This window comes from Protomyces lactucae-debilis (genome assembly GCF_002105105.1).
Source record: "Protomyces lactucae-debilis strain 12-1054 chromosome Unknown BCR37scaffold_5, whole genome shotgun sequence".
Classification (NCBI taxonomy): domain Eukaryota; kingdom Fungi; phylum Ascomycota; class Taphrinomycetes; order Taphrinales; family Protomycetaceae; genus Protomyces; species Protomyces lactucae-debilis.
Window position 1 is genome coordinate 310,799 of NW_024467997.1, and position 22,744 is coordinate 333,542.

The 22,744-nt window shown below is 49.4% G+C and overlaps 15 protein-coding genes across 15 annotated transcripts; 6 read left to right on the forward strand and 9 right to left on the reverse strand.

The window, feature by feature from the left end:
• Positions 1 to 993: 993 nt before the first annotated feature.
• BCR37DRAFT_254772 (NADH-ubiquinone oxidoreductase complex I, 21 kDa subunit-domain-containing protein) lies at positions 994 to 1,851 on the forward strand. The gene is made up of 2 exons (XM_040866660.1): positions 994 to 1,553; positions 1,598 to 1,851. Exons 1-2 carry the CDS (start codon positions 1,117 to 1,119, stop codon positions 1,662 to 1,664), a joined length of 504 nt encoding a protein of 167 aa, XP_040726702.1. The 5' UTR covers positions 994 to 1,116; the 3' UTR covers positions 1,665 to 1,851.
• On the forward strand, positions 1,803 to 3,216 carry BCR37DRAFT_254762 (uncharacterized protein). Its single transcript, XM_040866659.1, has one exon. The coding sequence runs from the start codon at positions 2,039 to 2,041 to the stop codon at positions 3,140 to 3,142; it is 1,104 nt and encodes a 367-aa protein (XP_040726703.1). The 5' UTR covers positions 1,803 to 2,038; the 3' UTR covers positions 3,143 to 3,216.
• On the reverse strand, positions 3,164 to 3,758 carry BCR37DRAFT_254778 (DAD family-domain-containing protein). Its single transcript, XM_040866661.1, has 2 exons — positions 3,295 to 3,758; positions 3,164 to 3,252 (listed from the first exon to the last, which is right to left on the reverse strand). The coding sequence occupies exons 1-2, from the start codon at positions 3,654 to 3,656 to the stop codon at positions 3,186 to 3,188; spliced, it is 429 nt and encodes a 142-aa protein (XP_040726704.1). The 5' UTR covers positions 3,657 to 3,758; the 3' UTR covers positions 3,164 to 3,185.
• Positions 3,759 to 3,825: 67 nt separating this feature from the next.
• BCR37DRAFT_377838 (Rdx family-domain-containing protein) lies at positions 3,826 to 4,551 on the reverse strand. Its single transcript, XM_040868903.1, has 2 exons — positions 4,475 to 4,551; positions 3,826 to 4,420 (listed from the first exon to the last, which is right to left on the reverse strand). The coding sequence occupies exons 1-2, from the start codon at positions 4,537 to 4,539 to the stop codon at positions 4,111 to 4,113; spliced, it is 375 nt and encodes a 124-aa protein (XP_040726705.1). The 5' UTR covers positions 4,540 to 4,551; the 3' UTR covers positions 3,826 to 4,110.
• A 142-nt stretch (positions 4,552 to 4,693) lies between these two features.
• Positions 4,694 to 5,809, forward strand: BCR37DRAFT_397483 (uncharacterized protein; the record flags this gene model as incomplete). Its single annotated transcript, XM_040871732.1, has 1 exon — positions 4,694 to 5,809. One exon carries the CDS (start codon positions 4,694 to 4,696, stop codon positions 5,807 to 5,809), a length of 1,116 nt encoding a protein of 371 aa, XP_040726706.1.
• A 52-nt stretch (positions 5,810 to 5,861) lies between these two features.
• On the forward strand, positions 5,862 to 6,566 carry BCR37DRAFT_344853 (uncharacterized protein; the record flags this gene model as incomplete). Its single annotated transcript, XM_040867591.1, has 1 exon — positions 5,862 to 6,566. The coding sequence occupies one exon, from the start codon at positions 5,862 to 5,864 to the stop codon at positions 6,564 to 6,566; it is 705 nt and encodes a 234-aa protein (XP_040726707.1).
• A 1,724-nt stretch (positions 6,567 to 8,290) lies between these two features.
• On the reverse strand, positions 8,291 to 8,770 carry BCR37DRAFT_345089 (acyl-CoA N-acyltransferase; the record flags this gene model as incomplete). Its single annotated transcript, XM_040867600.1, has 1 exon — positions 8,291 to 8,770. The coding sequence occupies one exon, from the start codon at positions 8,768 to 8,770 to the stop codon at positions 8,291 to 8,293; it is 480 nt and encodes a 159-aa protein (XP_040726708.1).
• A 149-nt stretch (positions 8,771 to 8,919) lies between these two features.
• On the forward strand, positions 8,920 to 9,465 carry BCR37DRAFT_391662 (ADP-ribosylation factor family-domain-containing protein; the record flags this gene model as incomplete). The annotated part of the gene is made up of 1 exon (XM_040871033.1): positions 8,920 to 9,465. The coding sequence occupies one exon, from the start codon at positions 8,920 to 8,922 to the stop codon at positions 9,463 to 9,465; it is 546 nt and encodes a 181-aa protein (XP_040726709.1).
• Positions 9,466 to 10,713: 1,248 nt separating this feature from the next.
• On the reverse strand, positions 10,714 to 12,018 carry BCR37DRAFT_377841 (uncharacterized protein). The gene has a single exon (XM_040868904.1). The coding sequence runs from the start codon at positions 11,697 to 11,699 to the stop codon at positions 10,755 to 10,757; it is 945 nt and encodes a 314-aa protein (XP_040726710.1). The 5' UTR covers positions 11,700 to 12,018; the 3' UTR covers positions 10,714 to 10,754.
• Positions 12,019 to 13,555: 1,537 nt separating this feature from the next.
• BCR37DRAFT_377843 (uncharacterized protein) lies at positions 13,556 to 14,715 on the reverse strand. The gene has a single exon (XM_040868905.1). It carries the CDS (start codon positions 14,296 to 14,298, stop codon positions 13,996 to 13,998), a length of 303 nt encoding a protein of 100 aa, XP_040726711.1. The 5' UTR covers positions 14,299 to 14,715; the 3' UTR covers positions 13,556 to 13,995.
• Positions 14,716 to 14,945: 230 nt separating this feature from the next.
• On the reverse strand, positions 14,946 to 15,568 carry BCR37DRAFT_377844 (uncharacterized protein). The gene has a single exon (XM_040868906.1). It carries the CDS (start codon positions 15,475 to 15,477, stop codon positions 15,244 to 15,246), a length of 234 nt encoding a protein of 77 aa, XP_040726712.1. The 5' UTR covers positions 15,478 to 15,568; the 3' UTR covers positions 14,946 to 15,243.
• Positions 15,569 to 15,886: 318 nt separating this feature from the next.
• BCR37DRAFT_254919 (uncharacterized protein) lies at positions 15,887 to 17,075 on the reverse strand (the record flags this gene model as incomplete). Its single annotated transcript, XM_040866662.1, has 1 exon — positions 15,887 to 17,075. Exon 1 carries the CDS (start codon positions 16,874 to 16,876, stop codon positions 15,890 to 15,892), a length of 987 nt encoding a protein of 328 aa, XP_040726713.1. The 5' UTR covers positions 16,877 to 17,075.
• A 1,338-nt stretch (positions 17,076 to 18,413) lies between these two features.
• On the forward strand, positions 18,414 to 19,145 carry BCR37DRAFT_254928 (uncharacterized protein). Its single transcript, XM_040866663.1, has 2 exons — positions 18,414 to 18,490; positions 18,531 to 19,145. The coding sequence occupies exon 2, from the start codon at positions 18,609 to 18,611 to the stop codon at positions 18,969 to 18,971; it is 363 nt and encodes a 120-aa protein (XP_040726714.1). The 5' UTR covers positions 18,414 to 18,490; positions 18,531 to 18,608; the 3' UTR covers positions 18,972 to 19,145.
• Positions 19,146 to 19,318: 173 nt separating this feature from the next.
• BCR37DRAFT_386279 (uncharacterized protein) lies at positions 19,319 to 20,341 on the reverse strand (the record flags this gene model as incomplete). Its single annotated transcript, XM_040870428.1, has 1 exon — positions 19,319 to 20,341. The coding sequence occupies one exon, from the start codon at positions 20,339 to 20,341 to the stop codon at positions 19,319 to 19,321; it is 1,023 nt and encodes a 340-aa protein (XP_040726715.1).
• A 1,749-nt stretch (positions 20,342 to 22,090) lies between these two features.
• BCR37DRAFT_377845 (uncharacterized protein) lies at positions 22,091 to 22,592 on the reverse strand. The gene has a single exon (XM_040868907.1). The coding sequence runs from the start codon at positions 22,459 to 22,461 to the stop codon at positions 22,264 to 22,266; it is 198 nt and encodes a 65-aa protein (XP_040726716.1). The 5' UTR covers positions 22,462 to 22,592; the 3' UTR covers positions 22,091 to 22,263.
• Positions 22,593 to 22,744: the final 152 nt, after the last annotated feature.

Here is a 22,744-nt window from a genome sequence, read left to right on the forward strand (position 1 = left end):
AAGTCAAGTCAAGGCACAGGAGAGCAGGTGCAGGTAGTGACGAAGACCAGGAAGGAAGTGAGCAGGTCAAGGGACCAGAGCTAGACTACTGCCATCCACTACCATACCAAATACCCAGTCCGTAATCATCGCAGCGCCGGATCAACCACACTGTTGGCCGCACCCAGCGCATCAGCCAATGCATCCTCCATCGCCCTGGGCCCTGCATTGGCATTCCCGCGCGATGCACCCGTGCTCAGACGACTCTCCATCCAGTCACGAGGTTTCTCGCCCTGCTCTTTCGCCTTCTTTGCCTTCCTCAGTGAGCGATATACCCTGTGATATTCCAATTCAGCACCATGTGCCAGCCTCAGTGCCATCATGATCTCGTGGCATGTAATATCTGGCTTAGCATCGAGCAATGGCATGATGCGCATCCTGATCCACTCAATCGTCACAGGCGCATTGCGTGCATTCGACATCTCTACCGGTGCACAGTGAGCGCTATGCGGCACATGCGTAGCAATCCTGAAACTCCCATCCTCTGGATTCTTACACGCAGCACGTAATCGCCACGGACAACCCTCTGACTCGTGCTTGCTACACTTCCATCCCATGTGGGACCTGTTGGAGTCTGTCAATTTATATTGGAAGCGAGCGCGAATGGCCCAAGTCGAGAGCGCGTCCAGCAGCAATTTCTTGTTGGCAAAGCGTGTTCGTTGTGATAGCTCATCAGGAATAGGACCCAGTAGTGATGTGCCATCATCGTCACGATGATTATCCACAGGAGAGCCTGGGTCATCCTCTGCGGCTGACTCTCTGTGCTGTGTTTGCTCTGATTCTGGGGTCGCATCGAGCTTCAGGCGCTTCTTGGCGCGTGGCATCTTGGCAGCAGCAGTCAATCAGTAGACAACAGGAGAAGCAGCAGTAGATATAGCAGAGTAGTACGCGCAGAGAAGAGGAGACTCGGGATGGGAAGCTTCAGCTCAGACTCAGAGTGCTCCACTGGGCCACTGCTCGTTGTGTCGCCTAACCCAAGCAAGACAACGAGCAAGGACAAGGACAGGCGCTACTCAGACTGCTCCTTCTACGTCTACTTGTCCTGCTACAGTAGGAGACAGAGAAACGCACGTCAGCATGGCACACACAGCACAGCAGCTCATCACGCCCTTCCCCGTCATCGACACAGACCCACACTTCTTCCGTGTCATCCGCTATACACGCGCCTCCGACTGGCTCTATGCAGCAGGCCTCGCAGCAGGCTTCCCCGGCGCTATGACTTTCTGGGAGAGACAAGAGCGTAGTACACCCAAAGCATCCTGGCCAAGCGTCATGCGCATGTCCTGGTCCATCGGCGCAGTTGGTGGGTTTCTACTCGCTTATAGTCGCAGCAGTCAGCGATTCTGGGGATGGTCGGAGAATGAACGGGAACAAGCGAAAGATATGGAGGAGATGAAGGGTCGTGTAGCGGCTGGATTGAAGCCGTATGGCGACAGTGAACTCAGCCCATACATGCAAGGTGTTGCGGCGCGAAACTCGACCTTTTCGGGACTCTTTGTGGGCTTGATGCCTTGGTATGTTGATTAAGGGAACAAAGAGGATGGAAGCTAACGTGCAGGTTCAATATGGTCAATCACGAGCACCACGGCGTCGATGCGTCAAAGTACGGCGAAGTCAAGAAGTAGGCTTGAGCCTTCATACTCAGGAGCGAATCGACCTTTCAAATGTCTTCTGGATGATACCTGTGAACATTGAAGTACTTGATTGACTGGCCTCTTTCTTGATGCAAAACCTTCGTATGATTGTGAGATGTATATTCACCTTGTTGCATACTGGACATACTTCTTGTCCAAGTCTTTCATCAAACGCGATAGATGTCCTTCATGCCTCAATCGAACCTATGAATGTGTAAGCCTCCTTGATTTCCGAGTAGATGCTAGTATACGACTAGATAGAGCCTCGACAACATCTCGACTCTGTGCTCAAAACTTGATCCAAACACAACACAGCTCAGGACCAAAGCTACAGCTACAGCTTCTACTCTGCCGTCTGCTCTTGCATGAGCAAACACGCTCGCTCGCATCTCAAACAGCTCTATAAAGACCCGCTTCCAGTCGTCAATGTCATTCCTCTGCCTCCCATCACACCACATAACCCACTCTCTGTCTTAATTTGTCTCTGGCACTATCTCACTTATTGCCCGCCGCAAGCCGATCGACTCATTGGCAAACTAGACCAAGCAACACGCTCAGTATGGTTACTAGATCAACGCAGTGCACAACGAGCCTGGTATGCTGGATTCTTCGGCAAGGGTACTTTTTCCCGCTCTGATCCAACGTGGCATATTCGTGTTCAACGCCAATTAGGCATCCTCGGACCAGATGAACGGCTCGTCTCTGAGGAAATCACGGCGAGACGGCGCATTGCAAGACAGGCTATGAAGACTGAGCGTGCAAAAGTTGAACGAGAAGCAAGAGAACGGATCCTCAGAGAAGAAAGCGGCTTGGGACTTCTTGAGGATGAGAAGATGCTGGATGAGGCTGTTTTCCAAGAAGTCTCAGCAGTTCAACCATATCTGGCGCGTCCGGTTCTGGATGAGCCTGTCGTGGAGTCTATCCCAGACCTCGAGCACCTACAGCTCTCCCTCCACGAGGCAATCTTTCTCGCAGTGGCTTTGGACACGCTAGACATACAAGACGACGACCATTTCATCGACAAAGCATCGCTCCTGCCGATTCTGATCCAAATCGCTCTTCCAAACCAATCACAAGTCAAGCAAGTTCCAGCCAGTGAGCCATTCTTACTACGCTACGCGGCATATCATCACTATCGCGCCCACGGTTGGACTGTCAAACCAGGCATTAAATTTGGTATTGACTGGATCTTGTATGATCGTGGACCCGTCTTTTCACACGCAGACTATAGTATCGTTGTGGTACCTGATCCAATACACGCAGATGTACAAGAAGACACACGGCCGTGGTGGTGGTTGCATGCTGTGAATCGGGTGAATGCACAAGTCAAAAAGACAGTCATCTTGTGTTATATCACGTTTGATGCGAGTAGACCTGTCAGGCTTGATCAGGGATTGAAGAGTATACTTCAGCGGTATACGATTCGCGAGGTGAGTATCAAACGTTGGAATGCAGGGAGGAATAGATAAAAAAAGTCATATTGATGGCGTGAGTAGCTCAGACTTGCCCAGACTAGCCAAGGAAGTTGACAACTGCAAAGTGTAAAACAACACTCGCAAAGATAAAGTCGCCAAAAGCACTGTGATTGTTAGCATGTGGACAGCATTGGCAGAGAGCTTACCGTTCTGGTGAGACTTGAGGGAAGGCAGCCGTATTCGCTGTGTTTGTCTGACTCCTCAAACCAGCACAGAGCACGAACTGACCGATTGTAGCGATAAAGCCTGCCAGAAAGGCATTGAATGGGTAGTTACCCACAATCAAGCAGTACATGAATTGCAAGACACCCGTAGCAATGAGAAATGCCATAAACATGTCAATGAGCTTGAGCTGCTGCGGTGTGCTCTTCAAGTAAGACGACCAGAGATCATTGACGATCTGGGCATAGTAGTTGGTTGCTAGTCGCTTGCTCTGGAGCTGTTTGATTGTTGCTGACGTGTCTTCCTTCTTGGGTGTCGCCAAGTGCACAGTCTTTCTTGGCGCCATTTGCACGAGCTTGTCCTACGCCGCAGTCAATAGGCCTCTCCTATCTGATGAGGTAGAGCAGGTCAAGTTGTCGTGGTTGGTTGTCGCGTTGAAACTTGACAGCAAAGCGAAATGCATACGCGCGACACCGACAAGCAGCAACCAGGTTGAATCAGCCTTGTACCAGGGCCTGAGGCATCTACAATATATGCTGCGAAGATAAAGACACGAGTCATGACTGCATTACTTCAGAAGGGCGTCTTCTATGTCCCTTGGAGCAGACCGATCCGAAAAGGATGTCAGTTCAAGCACAGCTCATAGTTGGGGGGCTGAAGCGCCGTTTCGTCTGATAGAGAGGTAGCAGGGCTTGACTCCTCCATATAGATGACACTGATATGCGTAGCAGAGCAGACACTGGCGATTCATATCAGCGAAGGCGATGATCCGCCGCAAATCGTCCTTGCGACGCTCTTCTTCAACAGTCCGTGCATACTTCCTTCGTCTGCTCACCTCCCGTCTTGATCACATCGCCTGAGCCATCTGCTGTTGCTCTTCCCTTCACTGGCTTGTCTGAATGCCCCAAGTCTTGCTCCGGATTGATGATGTTGCGAACAAGTTGCTTCAGCTGCTTTGCCTCTGGGAAACCACCTTCATCTTTGCGGTTCCATATGCAAGACTCCTTCCCCTCATGCGTGATGGTCACAACGAAGTGCCCGCCACTCGCTGGTATGAGGGCAACTTCTCCAATCACATCTTGGAACGTAGTCAGCAGCTCCTGCGCAAACCTGATAACAGGAACTTGTCAGTAAGACAGCTCGAATCTCATGAGATAGCCTCACCATGCAGCCCTGAGCATCCATCTACACTGCGTGCAATACTCGATAGCGACTCTTGGTTTCGTCATTGTCTTGCTTCGTTCAAATTTGAAATTTCGTTTCTTTTTTTTTTTTTGTTCCGTTGTCTTACATACCTACTCCTCTCAGGACTCTTGGAAATTTCGTCTTGAGCAATTTTCCACTTTGACCAAACCATCAAGCTCAAAGACTCCTCCTGCTGTCATGCGTGCTGCTCGTGTCAGGCCCGCTGCTATCTTGCCCTTTCTCTATCCTCACACTTGGAGATGCTGCTATAGCGCACAAGCTACAAACTCTCACCATGATGCGTCTTCGAGTATTCCTATGCCGACCGTCAGTAAAGAAATGGAAGCCATCATTGCTGAACGGCAAGCTCAGAAGCTACCCATGAAGCGGCAGACGCCTGTACGCTCTTCGCATGAAGGTACAATGACATTGGGAGAGCGCGAACGCTTCTCAAAGATCTTTGAAACAATTTTGTCCACCAAAGCTTCACTGTCGCTACCCAAGGATGAGACGACCTTTTCATTCCATCCTGATCCCGTCAAACAAGTCTCTGAACGATCCGCTATCAGCAGTCACGTCGAAGCATCTGAGCAAGCTGCAAGAGACCACCTCAAAGCATACCCGCCAGTCTTGAGACAGGAAGCAGAACAGGCAATGACAAACTTGAAGCAACGAAAGCTAGCACGACAACGACAGCTCAAGTCGAGTGCTCTCCGGTCTGCACCATTGTACAAAGCACTCAAGGAGCAGCTTCTTGAGTGCACAGACTCTCTCCTCCTGGAAGACTTTGTTCACGAACACATCTTTGGGCCACTCAGACGCAACGAGATTGACTTGGCAGACAAAGCGAAACGCAAGTCATCCATGGCCTTCTGCAATGCATATCCGTTGATCCTTGCAGATGCCATGCGAATCTACAGGCTCTCCTACAATGACCCTGCAGCAGCGATTGACTTGTTTGATCGTGTCAAGGCACATGGTATCACGAGTATCGTCATTGGCGCAAATACTCTCGTCTACAATGAAGTCCTGGCTGCTCGATGGGAAGGCTGGCGCGATGTTGAGTCTGTACTTGTAACGTTGGAAGAGATGGAGCAGAATGGAGTCCGTTGGGATGATGGGACTGCCAATATTTTGAAGAAGGTCAGCCATGACATCTTGACAGAAACACGCGCTGCCGGTGGTGCAGGTCTGTATTGGCAGAGTGAGGATCCAGTCAAGCTTGAATCTTTCAACAAGATTCGATCGAGTATTGTCTTGGAAAACACCGAGAGGACTATTGAGAAGCTCAAAGAGGTGAAAATTGAAGAGTAGATTTCGACACGTACAACCTAACTAGCGACCCTATCTACCCGCTATGTCTAGAATGATTCGTCATACTCGTCTACGTTCTCCTTGCTCATATCAAGCTGCTTCAGCTGTCCAGGAATCCCTTGTACGCTCTTACTTAGACAAGAAAGCTACCGGCTCGTTTGATGCAACGGTCAATATCTTGACTATGGAGATGCTACCAGTCTACACCACTGGCCGTCGAGAGCGTGGCCTCATGTCTCCGGGAAAGCTAGCTAGTCTCAAGCTGCCGCATGCAGACACTGGCGTGATCCCTACCGTGGTTGAAGCACTGCGAGGTGGTCAGACCACGGTACATACACCAGGCCAGCTTGTTGCTTATCCCATTTTCGACCTCAAAGCATATGATCTCTCCCCTCGATGCTATGTGCATCTCCTTGAATCTAGCATCATTCAAACGCTTGCTCAATACAATATACAAGCGAAACGGACAAGCAATACAGGCGTTTGGGTTTCAGAGCAAGCCAAAATCGCAGCAATTGGTATTCACCTACGTCGCAACATTACAAGTCATGGTATCGCCCTTAACATCTGCAACGATCTGTCTTGGTTCTCGAGAATAGTGGCTTGTGGCCTTGCAGGCAAGCAGACGACAAGTATGGTGGAACAAGGCGTAAACAACGTTATTGTACAAGATGTGGCAAGGATATGGATTCAGCAGATGGCTCAACTCCTCAAGATTGATGCAGCAATGATTGACACTACAGAGGCTTCCCCCTAGACCTTCTTTTTCTTCTCCAATGTTGGTTTACTGCGGCAACACCAAAGAACCCACAGCGTGCCCAGTAAGACGACGCCAAGCGTACCGGCCGTCACCCTGCTCAACTCGTCTGCATCAGCAACCGCAATTTGTGCCTGGAAACGAGACGGTCCCACATCATGATAGAACCGGAATTGATTAGAGTCGCCTAGCAAGGCCGTCAGTAGCGTCGTTGTGTCAAAAGGGTTGTCGCTAAACGCTGCATCGGGTTGTGGACACCTGCTAAAGACTTTTGGTGCTGGTAGGGTTACCGATTGGTTGTGACCGCCTTGGTTCGGCGACAGATATCGCGCGTGTATTGGCACTTTCACCTCTAGAGGACTAGATAATGGCAAGTCAGCCACAGCGAGAGAACCCCAACCGGAGGTACGCCACACTGGTGCTTCCAGATCATCCTCACCATAAATGTGCCACATGTCTGGCATGCTTGCTTGCAGCTCAAAGGTATCGAAGAAGTAGGCTTTCGGAAGCTTATAGAGTGCATGCATCGAGCAACCTTGCTGTTCAAGCTGTGACATGTGCTTTTGAAGGGGTTGCGAGTTGAGAAACTCAGTCTTGAGTGTCAAGTGCGAGCCTGCTCCAATCAGCGAAGAGCGATAGCGGATAGAGGTACGGCCGTGCGGCTGGACTCGTTGATCGAAAAAGATGGTGAATGGCGTCAGGTCTTTCGTATCTGTCGCTCCCTGCCGTGACTTGAGAAAGGCAGAGAGGCCTCGAAACTCAGAGTCTGGTAAATCACGTCGTTGACGCTGGACAATTCCTATCTCTGGCCGTACTTGAGGATTGGATTCTAGATGTCTTGCCACGACTGTCCTGTCTGATGCGGCAACAGACTGTATTGCGCGAACTGTTATATACTGTTCGTCGCAGTCCATTTCCATCTGTACGAAGGTAGCTGCTTCAATCAGTGCCTGCAAGTCGGGAAAGCTGGTCGATAGGTACGACTGAATTGGCGCAGGTGCTGCCGTTGCGTTGAAGAACAGCTCGACGCCCCTGACTGAAAAGAAAGCTTTCTTGCCGTCTGGAGTCTCGAGCTGCTGGCCTGTCATGACTTCTAATAGCTTGTAGCCTTGGAAAGCAGTCTCTTCCTTGCGTACAGTTTCGTGATGGCGAAGCTGAATGGTCAGGCCATCAAACAGGTCAGTGTAGAAGAGATCTCCGAGCAATGCATTCTCTGTACGATATGTGAGCTGTAGCGACCGAACACCCTTAAGTACATCGAGAATCTGAGGCTCTAGCGGCACACGGAGACGCGCTTCATAAATGCCCTCAAATTTACGCAGCGTGAAGGCATCATCAGAGAAGGCCCAGTGATCAGACAGATCATCAACATTGTGCTGCGTGTGAAAGGTATGTCTCAAGGAAGATGCCATCCCCAGCAGCGTCTAGTCGACCTGCATGTAGCTTGAAGTTGTGGATAAATCTATGTCCGGTTCAAGTCAGGGGAGTGGACGAGACGCAGTCACAGATTATGCAGCAATGCTAGAATACTATAGATAAGCTTGAGCTATACCCACTGTTGACGTTTACGCTGCAGCCGTGAGAACATACGTGCATGATGCCAAAGTCCAGGTTGAGAAGTGCGCGAAGAATCAGTACAGAAGCGCTCGATTCAGCTGCTTTCACAAGTGAGTACCAGCTTGGCAAGCTCGCTTGTCATATCAAAGCACAAAGCAGCTGCAGTCTCACCGGGCTTGCATCTCTTTCCGAAGCAAGTAGGCGCCTGATGGTGTCACTGGCTTCTTGTAGTAGTTCTCCTCGAGTCTTTCGTCGCCATAGCCCAGCTTCTTATACCACGCTCTTGCCTCTTCGTTGTCTTCCTTGACATGCAGCGATACGTCCTTGCCCTTGGCTTCCCTGACGGCATCCTCTATATAACGCAACATCTTTTCGCCAAGTCCACAACGGCGATACGGCGCGAGAACACCGAGTGTCTGTATATAGAAGCGCGGCCCATTCTTTTCTGGTGTGATGCGCACTGAGAAACAACCAACCGGTATGTCGTTGAAGTAAGCGAGCTTCGATAGCGTCAGGACCGGATTGAGAGCGTCCTTGTAAAAGGAAGGCGCAAACTCTTGAGGAAAGATGACCTGGTGCAGTTTCTTGAAGGTGCCAATGTGGTTGTGGGTGAGATCATCGACTGCAAGGCGCCGCGGAGCTGGCATCGTGGAAGCTGAAACGGAGCCTGGCCTTGTGCGCTTGCTGCTGGTCGCTGCGATGAGTTTGCCGTGGTCTGCGCGTTTGTTTGAGACGATTCCAGGCGACGCGACTGAAGATCAAAAAGCTCAGTAATGGCCTACGTACTACTCGAGAGATGGGCCTATTGACCATCATCCGCAAGCAAAAGCTGAGAGATAATGCGCTGCGTATTCTCATTCTTGGTCTAGACAATGCTGGCAAGACCACGCTGCTCACATCGCTCCTGGGAGAAGACATCTCTCAAATCTCACCCACGCTCGGCTTCTCTATCAGAACTGTCCAATTTGGCGGCTTCAAGCTAGACATATGGGATGTGGGGGGCCAGAAGACTCTGCGCTCTTACTGGAGGAACTACTTTGAGTCTACAGACGGGCTCATCTGGGTCGTGGACGCGACTGATCACGACCGCATGCAAGATTCTCGCGAAGAGCTGCACGCCCTGCTCACAGAAGAACGGTTACTAGGAGCAGATCTGTTAGTGCTTGCAAATAAGACAGACATCCTTGGATGTATGACGAGCGCACAGATAGAGCAGGCCTTGCTCTTGGGTGCTATCCGCGGCCATCGATGGCGGATCTTCGAGGTGAGTGCTTACACTGGCAAGAATGTCAAGGAAGGCTTTGAGTATTTGGTCAGTAATGCAAGTCAGCGAATTCTGTGAGTATTACCGCTACGTCTGCGTAATCAGGAAGCCCAACGCCAGATGACTCGGTATGAGATCAGCAGCACAACGAGTGTCTTGTGATGTGCTCACCAGGTGTAGCGGAACTGGTACGACCGGCATATGTTTACTGAGGTGTGTTTCCCCAGGTCGCGTCAAGGAGCTACCGCCCTACTGCTCTTGTGTCTCCAGCTGAACCCGTCGTCATTGGTGACGATCGATACCCCGAGCCTTCTGCTTGGATCAGTTTTTGACTGTGAGCGCCTGGCCTTTCTACACAAGTGCAGAACATGGAAACTCGTTGAGTATTTGAGATCATTCTCAAGCTCGCTACGCCAAGTATGCGGACAACCTACTCGCTGTACAGAGCTCAACTATGACTACCGACACTCGCGACCAGCTGCATATCACGCGCGATACGCGTATTCTCGTCCTTGACTTGGCACTGGCATCTACACGCGCTCATTCTCCCGGGATATCTACATGCCCAACACTATCAGTCTCCATCAGTACTTCCGGCATATGCATCGACCTGTCAATGTCTGTCTGGAAATCTTCGAGTTACTGCGATTCTCTAGGGCTGAGTAAAAAGTAAGCTGGCGAACTGACGCTACATTGTTCTCTTCTCAGCTGTCACTACCACGATCAATTGCACCCTTACTACGCACATATGTTGTACTAGATGTGCTATGATCAAAGCAGAATCAATTTGTCTCTCCCTTTTGCTTTGCATCCTCTCAGCCGGCGCAGCTGCAGGAAAGAACGCAAAGCTGCGAACGTACCTGCATGCACGGTAAGGCGGAAGTCCTCCTGATCTCTTTGCAGATTGACAAGTTTGGTTCTCACAGGGTCATCACCACTCCATATATGCAAGTCAGTGCATTTCGCATTCAACGATAGCGTGTCATATCAAGCTTATAGGTGCGCTCGAGCACTTTCTCTTGAGCTTTGTTTAGCCTTGTAGCCTTCGAGTGACGAAGTTTCTATCACACATTAGCTCTACCTCTGATTTGACTTCTTATGATGACTCTATTTGACACTCGGCCGAGTCTTTTGAAGGGCTGCTGGAATGTAGAAACTTAAAACCATCAGATCTTGTCTCAATCTCTAGCAATATATTGAGATCTTGGATTTTGGCTGAAGCTTTAGATGCAGCCCATATTCAGCTGCAGGTCGCGTAGCCTTCGAAGCGAAGTAAGTCTAAGCTTAAGATAATTGCAAATTGTACGAAAAGACTCGATACATCGTCTGACTCTGGGCGCACTGGGGCCGCATGAACTGCCACGAGTCTAATTCCATCCGTGAGCGTTCAAATAGGCCTCTACTTGATCGTACAATTCTTGAAAGGACGCGGATCCGTCAGCTGTACCTGAAGTCAGGGCCACACCTCCAGTGCCATCTGAAGATTGACCATCTCGCGCCGTACATTGACAAGCCCCATCTGGTCTCGCGCATCGACAGGTTGGGTGGATGGTGATGGATCGACAAGTGCCTTCAAGATTGGTTTTGCAGTCACATCTCGTTTCTTCAGGTAAAAGTTTGGAGCAACTGAGGTTGACTTGCACAATAGCTGAAGAGAGCACCTGCCACGGGGGCATCGCAAACGGCTTCATCATAAGCACTTTCCTGGGGCTACAATTCGGACTTGCGCGCTCACCTGGCTGTCGTTGACTTTGCCCTAGAGCCATGGCAATCCAAGCAGCATCTCCGTTACCATACTGCTTTATACGCCAAATGTTCACTGTGGCTGCACATGCACATTCTGCCAAATGACAGACAGGATTAGCCATGGCTTGCTCTGCAGCACATACAGGTGCAATCATGCTAATGTTCCTCGAAGCCACGCAGAGTTTCGATTGATAGCAATTTTCAGTTTTCCATTGTGTAGCCTGATTGTGGAACGCAGTTGAATGAGAATCTAGTGATTCTTTGCACCTATTCTCGCAAGCTTTCTCTGTTAATCGACGATTCTTGGACAAGATTGCCTTCATGTGAACCCGCAGATGATAACATTGTCTGTCGTTCCTTTCCCAACTGTCATCAGGCTTGGTTCTTTTACGCCGTTCAGAATTTTGCTCTGAAGCCTGTTTGTTCTTCTTGGAAGATTCACGAAGGCCTGTTTCCGTGGTGGAGCCCGAAGACGATCCCCTCATTGCAGCAGTTTCCATTCTGTAAATCATGAAGAAGAAACCTAGCAGGTACAAGAAGGACATGAAAGACCGGAGCTTCTTCATTGGCGATCCTATGCAGGTGTAGACTAAGTAAGCTTGTGTGCTGCACTGAGTGATTGTGTAGGCAGCAAGGCGCAAACAGGCCACGTCGCTAGTTGAAGTTGTTTGTGACAGAGCAGGGGTGCTGGCAGCAGTCACGTGGGTCAGGAGTGCATTACCTGAAATAAGTATAAGAAGATGAGAAGTAAGAGATGACGCAGGAGCAAGGAAACCACGTTTTCATATCACAGAAGGAGCGCGATTTGTAGCCTAGTTTGAGTATGCAAAGCTCGTCAGGGGGACTTCTGCGGCTCTGGCCGATATATACTGATCTTGTGATGGGAGTTGGCGGATATGCGAGACTGTAGCTGTAAATGACAGATACAAGCACGCAGGGTCGCTGCAAATTTGACTTGATTCGAATAGGGTACAAGGGTATAGCACTCTTGCCAGCTAAGACCAAAGTAAAGGTCACGTGCACGGGCACCGATGTGGCAGAGAGATAACAGCGGAACTAAGTGATCAGGGGATGCATTTGAGTTCCTATCACCTTGAGCCAAGTCTCACGTGGACTATCCAAGTCGCATGACATCGCCCTTTTCGTTTTGTTCAGCCGTCTTCGTGACATATTGATTGATGACTTGGCACATTTTGACAGCTGCGTGCTACGACCAACTTGTTCTCCTTTACTTCTCGCGTGCAAGTTTAGACGTTCATTTCCACTGTTTGAGCTTTGGAGCACAGCATTCCTAGAAGCTGGAAAATTGGTGAGGCCACATCATGTGCATTGCGTTTTGTGAGATTCGTCAAATCGTCAGACCTATTCGGAGTTCGCATCGCACTCCAATGAAGGCAAAAGCGACTGGTCCCTAAGAGAAAGGGCTACAACTCTTCTCTTGGATAAGACCTTACAGGATTCAGTGCTCATCAGAACATATTTTCTATACCAATTTCAAATATAGCACCTCTCGAAGCTCATTCATATCCAGCACTTCATCCAGCTTCGCTGCAGCTTCCGTTTGCGATGACACTGTGCTTCGAGAGCATTTCCCTAGGCCTAAGAGTTACGGACTGACAAATCAACGTCCTATTCTTGGTTTCAGATGCCTGATCACCTGAAACCCCTGATTGCATCTAGCGGCTTGTCTTCCGTGCACAACTACAGCGTTCGATCTGGACCTCGTCATCAAGCTCGTGGTTCATACCGTTCAGCATCTTCAGCACTTGCTTTCTTTCTTCTGGCGCAAGACTCTTATTCTCATCTGACCAACCTGAGACATCTTTTCGTCTCTTGGCGCGTCTGGCTAGAAGTCGCCCGCAATCTTTGGGACTTTGGCCCTGTTTCTTGTCTTACTGTTTTATGGGTTCAATTTCCAGTCGATGAAGATAAAAGGACAGTCTTCTGCTGCCTTGTTCTTCATTCAGCGACTTTATAATCCGGTAGAATCATCTATATCTACCTTTCTGTTGTCTAGTATCTTCGACGTGGATTCGTCCTGCTATGCCTAGTTACCTCCCAGCCCAGTCGTTACACCTCTCAGCCAGGTCATTACATTAAGTATATTTTCTGCCACCACCATGAGAAAGCTTCAGGGCTGATACACCGGTGATAAAAGTGAAAACAGACGCAGTAAGATGAATGGGCGACCAACGGTAGACTACGGCGCTGGTGACAAGAGGGCGATGATGGATACGTAGTAAGCTGGCGATCAACGGATGACGACCGGTCCTTGCTGATGACTAGCACGCAGCGAGCTGCAGATGGCGAGAATTTAAATGGATCAGACATAGCTCTTGAACACGGAAGGCTTACTATGTACTTCTTATAAGTGTTGTGTAAGGTACCTTGCACGCTTGCTACGCTTTTTCGCTTGTATCATCTCGCTGGCAGTGGCGGTTTGGTGTCACTGTCATTTGCTGCAGCCTACAGCAGCTGAGCTTTGGCAGTCTTTGGCCGGCTGCGTTTGCCCCGTAGTAGTCAATAAAATACAAGACCAGCGAGAGCACAAGTAGTGTACCGTTCGACGTGGTTGAGCTGTTCCTGTATCGCTCTCGTCGCCTTTGTTTGGTGCGTTGCGGAGTGCTTGTCGTGCCTGCGTGTCGTTGTTTTGCTCGCAGTGTGGGTCTTGTGCATTGCGACGTGCTTGTCGTGCCTGTGTGCCGTTTTCATCGCCATTCTCCTGCTGCTCAGCCTCCAGCGGACCTTTCTTGTACCGCGACTGCTGTAGTCAATAGGAAGCCGTTGCGTAGATTGTTGGGCGTCATCACGTACGGCAACTTGCAGATTCTTGGTACCATGCTGATAGATTGCTATGGAGATCTACTTCGCTTGTGGCCTAGCAAGCGACGGAAAGTCCCGTTCAAGATGACGAACTGCCTTTCTCAGCTCGGCATTGTCGCGTTGTTGCCAGCTGATGGTATTGCCTTGCTCATCCTTGAGAAAATCATTTGCATCCCTGCAGTGGCGAGCAGCGCTGAGGATAGCACTCCACTGCATGTTGGTTGACGGGCTTGGTAGCCACAGACACAACACTTTGCAAATCGATTGGACAGCCTGAATCTCAGTACGGTTGGAATCATCCTGTGACACGCGTCGTGGTATTCGGGCTGGTGACTTCATCATGCGAATATCGTGTGCAAGGCGTTCAAATTGGTCTGGATCGTCCTCCTGAATGCGCCAGACACAGCGTAGTGTATCAGAAAAGGTGGAGACGCTGTCGGATGAAGCTATCGGTTCGTTGTTGGCTGTACCTGCTGCGATGTCAGCTCGAGGCTGTCGAGCTGGTTCTGTGAACGACGCGGAGAAGACGCTTGGATCAAAGACATTGAGCAGGACTCTGGCATGCCGATCATCGGTTGCAAGAGCTAGTAGATGCGCTACTTCTCTGCTCTTGTAGAGTCAAGGTTGAGAATGTCCGCAGTCCATTCGCTTGGAAGATTGGACCCTACCGCGCTTGCGTGTGCAGTGACTATGAATCGTTCTGTATTCTGTAGCGAGTAGCGCGAGCTTGAGAGTCGCAGAGTACAGTAAGATTAGCCGGACTCCAAACCAACAGAGTCCAAACTCACAACGAGCACATCGCACCGACACCCCGACATTCTGGCTTCTTGAGGCCTTGGGATCAAAGGCGCTCTCGTTGAATAGCAGACGAATACGGCTTCAGGACGATGGTTCCATATACAGGTGACTATGCCATGCAGATCGAGTAATCATGTGATTTGGTACACGTCAATGTTAGCATTGCTTCCATTTCAAACCTTGTGCATGAGCTGGACGAATGCTAGTATGTATGTCTAAATGGACGTGCTATCTTTATGCATAGCTATAGTAAAGGCAACAGTGATCACCATCGTCCACTATTTGTGTTCCGATGATCGCCGATTCTTCACCAGCGTCTGGAAGCGGTATCCCGGCCTGCTACAGAGTTTCACCAGCGTAATCGGTTTGTTATCTGCGAGTCATCCGCGAGTCACCAGTGTGCACCATTCTTTACCAGCATCTTTCCCGTAGGGTGGAAGCAATGGACATCGAGCCGGTTCCGAGTGGGAGACACATAATGCGACTGATTCAGCGAGCGCAGAGACAGAGGGAGAGCCTGAGGTTGGCATCAAAGGAAGAGACTGGCTCGAGAGGAAAGCCATCAAGGACAGGACAGATGCCAGCACACGGAGAAGTTGCAGTAGTGAGCGAGAGAAGTACTTGATACAGGAGCGCGCATCGAAGGTAAGTTGTCAACACAACGTGAGCCGGCGTAAGTAGAGAAGGCTTGCACAGGAGGAGAGAAGGCATACCAATAGCCATGAGAGCTTGCACGATGCTTTTAGCCAGCCAAGTGCAGCCTGTTGGGGGCAGTATTGTTGACTGTATGTGTTAAAATTTGGTTTTGTAAGGCCGCAGGGTGAGCTGCGACTTGTGGCCTCACTGATCAGATGGCGCGGGACGTGTCCCAGTACTCGCTGTGCTGGAAATTCCTATATATGCTACTACAGCGGAAGTGACTCAGAATCATCAGACCCTGTCTCAACTTCTGGCAATATCATTGAATTATGGGTCTTGGCCTAAGCTATAGATGCAACCCATAATCAGCTGCAGCTGCAGGCCGTGTAGCCTTCGAAGTCGATGCAAGCTTATGACGATTGCAAATTGTACGGAATGAATCACTACATTGTCTGACTCTGGACGTGCTGAGGTCGTCTGATCTATCACAAGTCTTTCATTCGTCGTCGTCGAGATAGCGCTGTATCTCAAGGTACAAGTCTTCAACAACCGTAGACTCGTCAACTGCAGCTGCACCTACGGTGGAACTCACGTCTTCAGTGCCAGCTAGATGTTGACTATCTCGCGCCGCACATTGGCAAGTCCCATCTGATTCCGCGCATTCAGAGGCTTCGAAGAGATCGACGGTTTGACAAGTACCGTCACTATTGCCCTTGCAGTCACACCTTTGTTCTTCTGGTGATAAATCGTCGCAAGAGAGGTTGGTGCTCACAACAGCTGAAGATGGGTCTTTACGCGTTTCCCACCGGTGAGCATGGAACGCCCGATTCGAAAGCACTTTCTTAGGATGACAGTTCGGAACTGAACGCACTCCAGGCTGTCGGTCACTTGTAAGTTGAGCTTCGGCAATCCAATCGTCATCTCCTGTACCAAATGGCTTGATACGCCAAATGTTCACCGTGACCGAACAAAGACATTCTGCCAAAAGGCAGACAGGATTAGCCATCGCTTGCTTTGCAGAGCATGTAGGCGCCATCACGCGAATTGCCCTCAAAGTCATACATGGTCTCGACACATAGCAGCGATCAGGGCTGTGATTCGTGGTGAAAGCCCTGTGAATGTCAATTGCACGAGTTTTGATTTCATTCTTGCAGTCCCTTTGACAAGCTTCTGCTGTTGTACGACGAAGCTTGTCTAAGACTGCTTGCATTTGTACTCGCAAATGATAACATTTGCGCCCGTTCTTAACCCACCTGTCGTCAACAGGCGCTCCTTTCTTCCCACGTTCACTATTCTTCTCTGCAGCTGAAGTCTGCTTGTTCTTGTTGACAGACGGATAAGGGCTTTTTTCCTTGTTCGATGCCGACGACGATCCTCTCACGGCAGCAGCCTTAGGCTCTGGCTCAGCTGCAGCCATACTGCAGACCATGAAAAACGAATGTAGCAGAAACAAGAAGGTCATCAGACACTGGAGCTTCTTCATAGTCAGTTTAAGAGAGCTGTAAATAAGTGAGAAGGTTTGCGGCGCTGAGCGATCTGTGCTGGTTGTAAAGACAAGATCAAGCCACGTCGCTCATTTGAAAAGCGCTACTTCCAGGGACAGTTGATTTGTTTGATCATGCGAGAATTGTCAGGGGTACTCTCGCTGCTCAGCTTGATAACAATGATAAGTCACAAGGGGCCCTGAATTAGGTGTCACGTGGACCATCTCGCTCGTTTGATCTTGCCCTTTCCGGTTGTATCAGCCATCGTCGTGACATATTGATAACTTGGCAAGTTTCGTCAGCTGCAGGCTATGTCCAAGCTGTTCAATTTTTTTTTTTCGCTCATGAGTATGGAAGTCTATAGTTCTAGCTATATTTGGCTGTCTGAGGTTTATAAGTCAGCCTCCCTGTATGCTGGACAGTTGATGATGCTACGTCACGTGCATTGTATTTGTATGAGACTTTACTCCTGGCAGCCATGACCAGCGAAAAGTAGACTTGAGTGAATACGTGGGAAAGAGTGGTGGAAGACGATGGCTATTACACCAAAGTGTCTTGATCAAGAGTAGAGTCAGAGGTAGAGGTTCAGCTTGGCGTCAAGGATAAGACTGAATTGAGAATAAGAGGGTGCTCCAGTACAGAGAAAGAAGTAGAGAGAAGTTAGTGCTGCAAAAACCGGCATGGAAGGTCAGCTGACGATACACCGTGAGCTGGTTCAAGCAGAGAAGACTTGCGCAAGGTGAGAGAAGGCATACCAACAGCCAGGAGAGCCCATCTTCGCACAGAGACAGCTTCGCGAGGCAAACAAGTGCTTGCAGCAGAGATGCACTTGCTTAGAAGCTAGCTGTAGATGTCAGTAATGTGTTAGAGTTTGCATCACGATGCTTGTAACCCAAAGCAGCCTGTCAAAGACAGTGTTGTTGACAGAGTGGGTTGAGGTTTGGGTTGGAAATCGAGGCTTTCGAAAATTGAGAAGTCATCAGCACACTGCAGCTGTCACAGTTGCAAGCCAGTGTATGTAGGCTCAAACTTGAACGAGTGTTGCGCTAGCGAGTGTTGAGTGCCGTCATCTTTGGTGTTTTGCCTTGTCCACCTAAAGACGAGCTGGAATAGATCCAGGACAGTGGACACATCAGCACACCAGCTTCTTGCTACTTGTAGACATCATCTTGCTGTGCATGAGCTTATAGATCCAAGCCCAGGCTATCTAATGCTGCCAGATCGCTTCTGCCATGGCCAAGACATGTCCCGTTTCATTCCCGAAACAATTATCGTTGCAAGCTAGGTACTTTTTACCGACCTTGACAATAAGAGAAGTCTCCCACAGACAGCTTGGGTAACTACAGCAGGCTTGCAGAATCTAATGAGTGTATTTCACTGACAGCTCAGTACAGGTCGCACGGCTTTCTATCACCGATTTATCCTCCTCAGAGACGATATGACACACGATGAGACTGTGGCCACGCACGTCATTGCGCGACGCCGTATGGAACGCCGTCACTAGACAGGGGCGATAAATTATGGTCACATACAAACTTATGGTTGAAGCGTAAAGTAAGATCGTCTTGTGGCGCCACCACAACTTTGAGAAGCTCCAAATGGTCATTTGCGAAGTGAGAAAGGCTTCCCGTCCTGGGATGAGCTCATCAATAGTGCCTTGACCATCTGCCAGCACCGCGCGAAGACGGTAAAAAAGCGATGAGAGCATCTCTATACTTTGCAAGCTCTTAAATGACGTGTCCAGAGAAGCGCAAAACGAAAGTTTACTGGGAGGCCACTACGGCTGATGCTTCCAAAGACGATGACCTCAGCAACACACACGAAGAGGCCAATAGAGCGTCGTCTGCTTGCGTCGATGACGAGGACCCCACTGCGGAACATTCATTTTCATCTCCTCTGAAGATGGTCACGACGAAGCTGCATCGAAAGTTGCGGGTTCCTCCGTCTGCCTTATTTACTCCACTGACGTATGCAGTTGCAGCCAACTTCGACCTAGGACAATTTGATCTTTCCAGGCAGAGGAGACCTCGGCTAACGCAATGTAGCGTCAAGTCGACAAAGAGTCTCGTTTTCCAAGGTGTACCTAAGGGCTAGCTGCTACACTTACTGTGCCATCTATGGCAATCGTCCAGTTGGCTCTGATAAAGGCGTGCTTAGTTTCGCCGGCAGTCTGCTGGTGGTCTGCTGATATTGTTCCGTCTGTAAAGGGATGAATTTCTCGCTGGTATTCTGCTTGTACTATCCTGGTAGACTCTGCTGTTAGTACGCTGATTCAAAACTTCCGTACAAGGAACATCTTTACGCTTAGACTCGCTCATTCCCATTCAACAGCATCTTCTTCTTCTTTTTCAAACCAGCAAAAGTGTCATAGCTAACTGAAAAGGTTCTAGGCAATTATCAACCTAAAATGTCCACGCAAGAAGCGCCAAGTTGAATTCAACTCAATCGAAGTCGACTTCAAGTTCATCTTGCAGCTGATTGTAAATGTCTTGCCAGAGAGGGTCTTGCCTTGTATCTCCGATGTCTGCCGCTTCGGAAGAGCTTGGGTCAGCTACTGAACATTGACCTGCATCATACACCTGGTTTGGTGCACATCGACATCTTTTATCCGGGCCCGGGTTGTTGACAGCGCAGCTACTGGTTTCGCCAGTTGTGACGGCGTGACAAAGTTTATCACTCTCAATCTTGCAATTACACTCCCGCTCTTGCTCTGCTTGCGAAGGGCTCTTGCAATCAACATCCTTATTGACGATAATCAGGGTCTGACGTTGTACCTTCCACTTGGTGTCATATTTCTCGAATGTTTCATACACCTTGGATGGACGACACAATGGGTTTCTCCACCCTGCTTCAACAAGTTTGAAGAATTCGTCTGTTGCTGGACCATGCCGTTTGACGCGCCAAACGTCCACAATCATGTTACAAAGACATGCATCCAAATCGCAAGGTACGCCCATTAGAGCAGCTGCTTGTCTGAGAGGGCAAATTGGATGCGTTATGTTGATCGTCCTCGATCGAGCGCAGAAACCGGATTGAATGCAATTTTTTGACGATTGATAGGGCCAGTGCTTGCCGATATCTTTCATGAGAGTGACGTAGCTGGTCATGGAATCGATGCATGTATTCTTGCACGTTTGTTCGTGAAATTGGTCATGGTTCCCTGGACTCAATATGTGCATCATCTGGAATCGCATATGGTAGCATCGCCTTCCGTACGTTACCCATGGACTTTTCTGACTTGAACCAACCTTGGCTGATTTTGGCTTCGCTGCAGGAGGACTTTGCTTGTCAGGGTTTGGACGCTTCCTTGAGGTCGACTTTTCCAAGCTTGTGAGTGAGCTTGAGCTTGAGCCTGAAGCCCTTCCAGCAGCAGCATTGGGAGCCGAATGTCCTTCAGGGCTAGCCAACAGATTGAGAAGCAGGGCAAGCAGAGATACATAGGTCGTGATGACCCATAAATGCATCTTGTGTCCTATAAGAGGTGGAAAGTTTGAGGACCAAGCGTATCGTGTTTCAACTGCATTTCTTGATGCGCAGCGCGGACACGACTACTGGTGTTTCGTCTCACGCGAGAGTTTGGCACCACATGTGTGAGGCATCCCCCTGATCTGCTCGATTTACGACGAGCAAGGTAGCATCACGTGACTTCCCACCAATATTGGCAATGTTTCTGCCAGACTTCCTGAAAATATTTACGTGCGTTTTTCAATGTTGTGAAGTTTTAGTTTATGACATTACGATGTTTTCGGCCTTACCCATGGCAGTCTACCACGACTCCTTACGCAATCTGCAGTAGAGTGCCGCGGGCACAAATAACGTCAGAGTAAGACCCCTCTCTCCATAGGGCTACCTCTAAGCACTAAGCTTTCAGTGTGGGCGCGACATATCGCGCGTTAATTCTTTTGCATACTGCTGTTGCGACCTTGATGGCGAGTTCCGTCTGCTTTGTAGATGGCTGCAAGATGGCATGAATTACTGCAGCTCAGACTAGGCTTGTGAGATCGCGGCCTGCTCATCGCCATGATCCGGGCAATCCAGTAAGGCGTGTGCCAGGTCCTCTTTACTTCAAGGGTTGGGCGGCAAAAAGGACAGGAGCGAGCTTCGCGAGGGATATTCAGTGTGTCTCTGGCTCTGGACTGCACCTTTCGGCCTCGTCTGATCATCAGGGAGTCGTCTCTGCATCGCAGTCGAGCAATGAATTGCGCGTTCCTGCCATCTGCCATTGTGTATGGCGTCCTCTGCTGGAAACTTTCGAAGTCGATGTCTGGCAAGTGTGCGTAGCAAGCTTATCCTTTGATAGTCTTCTGCCAAGTTGCGTATTCCAGCTGCATCCATAGCCAGTCGGAGACTTTCCTTGGGCAACCTTCCTGATCTTGCGAGAGTCCAGCTTGGTCTGTCAATGCTTTGACCTGTGCATATCAAGTCTTCTTTCTGGGGAACTTCTCAGCATTGGTCTTCGTCCGGCGCAGAGCTAGGTCCACAATTCTCTCGTCCGCAATGCCCTCCAAGTAGCATCTGTACTTCACCGCGATTTTTATTGTATAGGTACTCCTTTACTGGACCATGACTCCCCATTTCGGTCGAGTTGACCGGAATCTTCAATCGACCATCTGAAGCTTCAACCATCTAAAATCAAGCTTCAGCAGCGACGAATGCCGTGACGCCAAGCGAAGTACAACAGTGAGTCTTCAATACCCAGGATACCGACCAGAGAGGAGATTGTCAGCTTTGAAGCAAGTCCAGCGATTTTAAATGATGGCATAAAAAACAGGGCGCACTGTCACTTCTTAGGGCAGTTTTGGTTCAATGTAGTTCCAGATATCAGCAAGCTGACGTTGCAATGATTTCGTTAGCCTTCTAGACTCCTTTCTCATACCAGCAAAGTTGAACCCTACGCGACGATTAGACAGGTCAGTGACATGGAGTTGTAGGGCCATTTGTTGTTTGCATCTTGTCGAACTGTCAAAGCTTGTGAGCTGAATTCAACGGCATCTTCTTCTTCTTTTTCAAAAAAGCAAAGGTGTCATAGCTAAATCAAAATGTTCTAGGCAATTATGAACCCTAAATGTCAATCCAGGAAGCGTCAAATTGAATTCATCTCAATCGAAGTCGACTTCAAAGTTCATCTTGCAGCTTGTTGTAAATTTCATGCCAGGGAGCACTTTGCCAAGGATCTTCGAAACCTGCCGCTTCAGAAGAGCTTGCCTCAGCTCCTGCACACTGACCTGTATAATCCAATTGATTTGCCGTACACTGACATCTTCCATCTGGGCCAGGATTCTCGAGAAAGCAGCGAGGTGTCTTGTTGGGCTTGACGACATGACAAATTCCACCGCTTTTATTCTTGCACTTACACTCCAACATTTCTTGTGAAGCGTCTTCACAATCAACATCCTTGTTGATGATGGTTATGGTGTCGTGCTGAACCATCCACTGGGTAGTCTGTCTTTCGAACATTTGAGTCATCTTGGATGGATGACACAACGAAGTTCTCGACCCTGCTTCGACAAGTTTGAAAAATTCGTCTGTTGCTGGACCACGCCGTTTGACGCGCCAAAGATTTATTTCCATGGTGCAAGCACATGCATCCATATTACAGGTCATGCCCAAAGCAGAAGCTGCTTGTACCGCAAGGCAACTTGGCTGCGTTATCTCGATTGTCCTCGACCGAGCGCAGAAACCAGCTTGAAGGCAAGACGATTTTTTTTGCTTGTCCGACCACTTGCGGCGATCTTTGAAATTTTCGAGGTATCCTTTGATGGAGCTGATGCATTTGGTCGTGCAGGTCTGCTCACTAGATTCCTTGTAGTTTGCTGGACTCAAGACGTGCTTCATGATAAACCGCATATGATAGCATCGCTTCCCAT